Source organism: Buceros rhinoceros, unplaced genomic scaffold (assembly GCF_000710305.1).
Source record: "Buceros rhinoceros silvestris isolate BGI_N320 unplaced genomic scaffold, ASM71030v1 scaffold11341, whole genome shotgun sequence".
NCBI lineage: Eukaryota > Metazoa > Chordata > Aves > Bucerotiformes > Bucerotidae > Buceros > Buceros rhinoceros.
The window spans coordinates 78,297-83,731 of NW_010392566.1; the positions used below are offsets into that span (position 1 = coordinate 78,297).

A 5,435-nucleotide genomic window follows, 5' to 3' on the forward strand; every position below is an offset into this window, starting at 1 on the left:
ACCCAACTTTTGTAAAGACGGTCTAGTTCCGAGAACAACTCAGTCTGAGCATTGTTGGTGGATTGCGATGACATCATGGATCTCTGCTGCAGAACAGCTAAATGGAAGCTTTAATGTGCTGCATCAATGGAACGTATTCCCTCTAGTCAAGCAACATCAATTTCCGAAGCAGTTACTATTCACACCCTTTCTTTTAGGATTCTTTTTTAAATGTTATAAATTGCTGTTACAGAAGAATTGGAATTGGGAACGTTGCTAATTAGTACCTTCCTTTTGAAGGCTAAGTTTCTAAATTACTCTTATCTATTAGTGAATCTGTTAGAAAAAAATCAGGTGTCCTCATTCTGAAGCAGTATTTCCTTCTCTTCCCTTGGACTAAACTTCCCTCAGAAGCATCCCTCTTCCCAGACCTCATCCAAAATGAACTGGGCACTGGATCTCCACAAGATGCAAGGCAGGAAGAGTAGCTATTGCTGTACAAACGTGCAATAAGGGCTCTCCAATGTGTAACTCTTCCGCATCTCTAACCCCACGCAGAACAATCACATGGTTCAGCTGTCTCACGAGCCTCAATACCTTTAAAGAACAGCATAGGATTTTCTCTTTTTCTTAATTACTTAAAAGGCCCATCTGATAGATTATGTAGCACACAATCCTAAATTAGGTTAGAGGATTAGTTCAGAGGATTTATCATGTGTAGTTTGCATGTATTCACAGAATGGAGAACAAAATTCTCATATTAAATGGGTTGTAATTTTTAAGGAGATCCATACTTAGTGTCAGAATCTGATGCCCAGTATATACTTAACTGTCTTGACTAATCCTTTATAAATTGCCCTGCCAACATAACTAGATTTGTGCCACTGCTTCCACCAGCATCTTTAGCTGAGGGAATCCCAGCAGTGTTACCAGATCATTTTATACACTGCCAGCGTAATGGATTTATCAAACCACAGCAAGTTAGCTGAGTTGGAGCAGAGCCAAGGACACCACAAGTTACCTTAAGGGTGGGTTTGGCCCTTTGCAGCATCTCTGTGTGGTTTGAAAGCTCTAGTCACTGGTACCCAGAGGAGTTTTGCAAATCACCCAAGTATCTGGGCCAGTCTCCTTATGTGAGTCACCTCACAAACAAATATGACCACGAGTGCTGCAGGCTGACAAGGGAGGAGAAGATTTTCATGCGCCTTTGCGTGACCATTTCTATCAAACTTACAAATTCATGAGAAAAGCTAGTATATCGATTCTGTAAATATAGAACTGTATTTACAGAATACATACTGTAACTATCTTCTGCTTTGAATCTTACAAGATACAATTGATTTACAAAAAGTAATTTTAATTTTTACAGACCAAGGATAAATAAGACAAAAATGGCAAGAAGGAATTTTCTTTTCCCTATGTTTTTTGTTTAATGACAGGTATTTATAATACCAGCTTTATTAGAAGATATTAAAATACATAGGCACAAGCCTTTCTCAGTGAGAAACTGCTTGTGGTAGTGTTCCAACTTGGCTTTACTTCAGGGTCACCCTCTGGAACCCAAAGTGAACTATGGTGTGAGACGGGTAACAAAGACTTCCAGGATAGAAAATACAAAGTTTAGCTTGGGCAAATGGTTTAGCACCCTCCTGAGGTGGTCACAGGCATCCAGGCCTGTCAGACAGCTAGAAGGCATTGGTATGAGAAAAATTTTGCTTAAAAAATAAACAGATTCAATTAATCTGACTTCCAGGTTCTGGCACACATAAGGCTTGTGTTGGGCTGTGAAATCTGTATACTTTGGCCACTGGGAAAAAAGCTAGCCCAATACCAAGGGTTAACAGTTAAGATTCAACCCATGTGGCTCATTTGGAAGCTAAAAGCTGTTAAATATTTAACTGAAGAGTGGACATGTCTCTACCATAGTTTCCAGAATTGCTAATAAAGCCTTCATCTGTTCTCCAGGGAAGAAAACCAAGTTTGCAGATATTTCCTGAAGAAACTGTGGTAGCTTTTGAAAAGTTTCTAGCTCTCTGACATACATGTCTACTAACCAATCTGCAGTAAATGATTTTTTCATCTTACTGTTATCACGAGCCATTACAGGAAGTACATTTGAACAATCTACCTCTCTAAGAGTTAAAGTAAAGGGTGAAGACAGATTAAAAACTGAACAGAAATTCAGCAGCATCTTATTAAATAAAACCAACCACAGTTCTCTCTGCTGACTGCAAAAATTTTGTTCTGCACCTTCACAGAAGTTTTCGATGTTCTCTTCTGGATGAACAACATTGAGAAGTTCCTGTTTTACTGATGTGGACTCAACATAATCCAGTGGCAATTTTCCTTCAGAGTCCCTCTGCTGTAGAAGGACTGGTCCTGCAGGGAAAATATAGACATTAATAATAACAGTACATTTGATTTGGCAGACGAACTGGTTTTTGCCAGAAGCCAGGAGTGTGTTCCTTTCTGCACTAAGTTACATTGATGTAACTGATGAGTCACACATTCAAGATACAATCTAGAACATGTAGAGAGACCTTCTGTAACAGTTTCTTTACAACACTGTCTTAATTTTCTTCCCAGCTTTGCTAGGTCAAAAGCCAAGGATTATTATGCAGAAATGAAAAAGAAATCCAAGGGTTTATTCTAAAATTTCAAGTAACAATGCATAGAGTATGTAAAAACATGTTATTACTGTTGTAAAAGTCTACTAAGTATTTTATAGACCAGGTTGTTTGCCATGCTGACTCCAAAGTAAAGGCACATTACTATGATGGTCTTTATTTTACTATCCTGGATAGCGTAGCCAACCTTGTCCTAGGTGATGCAGCAAGATGAACTACTGAGGTAGGAAACCTTGTCTAGCCCAAGAGCTGAGTTTCAAAATTTGGCCTTCACAGACTTCTGAAAAGCAAAAGGCAATTACTCTAATAAACAGATTTATAGTGAGTAAATGGGATGTGTTTTACTGGTTCAAATTACACTGCACTCTTTGGGTATTTCCAACTTATTAGTATAATGGCGGTATTAATATTCAAATAGTTTACAGATGTCTTGGTAAGTTTAAGAAAGGCTCCATCAGTAGGAAAATTGAAGGCCGTTAACACACTCCAGGTGTTGTTCTTCCAAGATGAACACACCAGGAACTTTCTTAGATAAATTTGGGTTACTCTGCTAAAGTAATGAAGCCATTTTACCTGGAATAGATTTTCAGAAATACATTTAAGTTACAAAAGGTAATTAAAATTACGTATCCATTCTAGAGGTTTTAACTCTGCTGTGATTAAAGCTGTATTGTTTTAGTCCATCACTGATTATGCAACATAATTAAATTTTGCAGGCTGAAAGTGTTTTAGAGAAAGCGAAAAAAGTTTTTGCAGAGGCGAGCGCTATATTATTGAGCTGTGTAAACCCACAGCGAATGGGCAACGTGCTTTCTACCACAGCCTTGTCAGCTCTTCGACAGGCCAAAATCCGGAGTGTGACAAAGGCAAAGATAAGGGTACGCGCAGCCTCACAGGTGCCAGAAAACCTTGATGAATGCAAGTGTGAGTAGAGCTCTTCCCCTAGGACAAGGGGATCATCCGCTACCTATTCTTCACCACAGCCTGGGAACAACACACATCTGTCAGCATGATGCCATTTCCAGAGGAGGAGCTGGGCTCACTGCAGTATTGGCTACTGCATCACTTAGACCGATGGAACTGAGCCCAGGTATTGGCTGGGCATGTCAGATACGTGATTCCGTAGATACATAAAACACCTGGGAGCCATGGAACTGAAGCTCAGCAAACAGAGGTAGAACTGCAGAGGAATGTATTGATTATAAGCCGGTGCCTGCACAACAGGCACGGAAATAGCCTTTAGGGGGCAGGAGAAGACTGTAAATTGACGGTCTCATGCCAAGAATGAAATAAAACATTGTTTCTCTATCTTAATTAAGTAACAGGCCATCTAAATACAGTGCATTCTTCTGCCTTATGGCTATAGGCAGGACATATTTTATTGGAAAAATTAGGACTCGGCACACAATGCACAGCGATTAAACTGACACAGTAGGTCAATGGTAAGGATATCACAAAGACTCATTTTAGTAAATGAATTAAAAGAAGGAAGAGTTGATACCCAAGACAATTCTGTGCAGTTGTTTTTTTACAAAGACATGCCAAGTTAATTATATTGATACAGTATATTTCAATACAAGATACGAGTTCCCTGTCACTGAACAAAAAATATTGTTAAAAACATTTATCATGTGTCTGCCTAAGGGGTAACGTATCTTTTTTTTAGAAACTAAGGCATCCCCTCCCACTATTAGCCCTAAACAGCAGTTATCACAATTACAATATAGATTCCTTTCTTAAACTAATTACCAAGCTAATTGTGTTCTTCAAAGGCCATCACATTAATTTTCATAAATGCTGAACAAATTTATGTTGAAATACATGATTATATAGAGATTTAGTGATCTATTTTTGCATCACAGTAAAAATAGATCAAAACAAAAGAAAATCCTTAGCTCTGCTTGGTGACTAGGTAATCTTCATCTTCACTAATGAGTTTGGAGAATATAGTTACAATGCATGTTGTGTAAAATGCAGAATAAAAACATTACCATATTGGAAAAAGATCTGAAAATCCCAGCTAATTTCGTATTCATCTGATCAGAGTAAGAGTGAAAACAGTATTATTTTTATTGTGACCAGAACAGCTTGGCTTCAAAAATGTTTTAAAGTAAATATTTCATAATAACATTGTATTTTAAGCAAGTATTAAGAAAAACACCACAAACTTCACATGGACTCAGAACAGCGGATCATTTCCTAAGCCAGTTTAGCATAAACGCACTCACCCCCATGCTGAAGTAGCAGCTTGCCAATTTCTACATGTCCATTTGACAGTGCATCATGCAAAGGAGTCACCCCGTCCACTTGACTGAGCAGGTCTACCTCTGGACAACGCTGCAAAATTTCACGGACACACACTGTGCTGCCATGGTTACAGGCTTCATGCAAAGGCGTCCAGCCAGCATAGTCTGAATTATAAATCAAGGGAAGTTTTAAAACAGCAGAAGGAGTACTAAAATGTTAATAATGTCACTCATTAGACAGCAAAACACTTTTACTTCTTACTATTCATCATGGCTGCAGTGGCAGCTTGTGATTTCAAAACAAGAAATTCTATTGAAAAATGTCTGAAAAAAATCAAACAGCGTTTTTAAAAATCAATAGAAGAGGTGATGGTTAAAACACACTTTAGTTATAAATTAATCTTTACTCAATATTTTCTTTACAGTCCTCGTTTTGTATTGTTTAAAATAATAAAGACAGTTTTAATAGTATGAAGATAAACATTATTATCAAACAGATACTAACACAGATCTTTATCTGGCTTAATTTCTTAGTTCTGTAGAGAAAAAAGAATCACTTACCTTTAACATTAATGTCTGATCC

General features: G+C 37.8%; 1 protein-coding gene across 1 annotated transcript in view; it reads right to left on the reverse strand.

Annotated features, from left to right (window-relative positions):
* Positions 1–1,873: 1,873 nt before the first annotated feature.
* Positions 1,874–5,435, reverse strand: part of ANKRD32 (ankyrin repeat domain 32) — a gene marked incomplete at its 5' end in the record, with an annotated part of 17,748 nt that continues 14,186 nt past the window's right edge. The window contains 3 exons of the mRNA XM_010144540.1: positions 1,874–2,358; positions 4,835–5,017; positions 5,414–5,435. The exon at positions 5,414–5,435 is cut by the window's right edge and continues 13 nt beyond it. Of these exons, the coding sequence (XP_010142842.1) occupies positions 1,874–2,358; positions 4,835–5,017; positions 5,414–5,435 (690 nt within the window). The remainder of the gene's footprint in view (positions 2,359–4,834; positions 5,018–5,413) is intronic.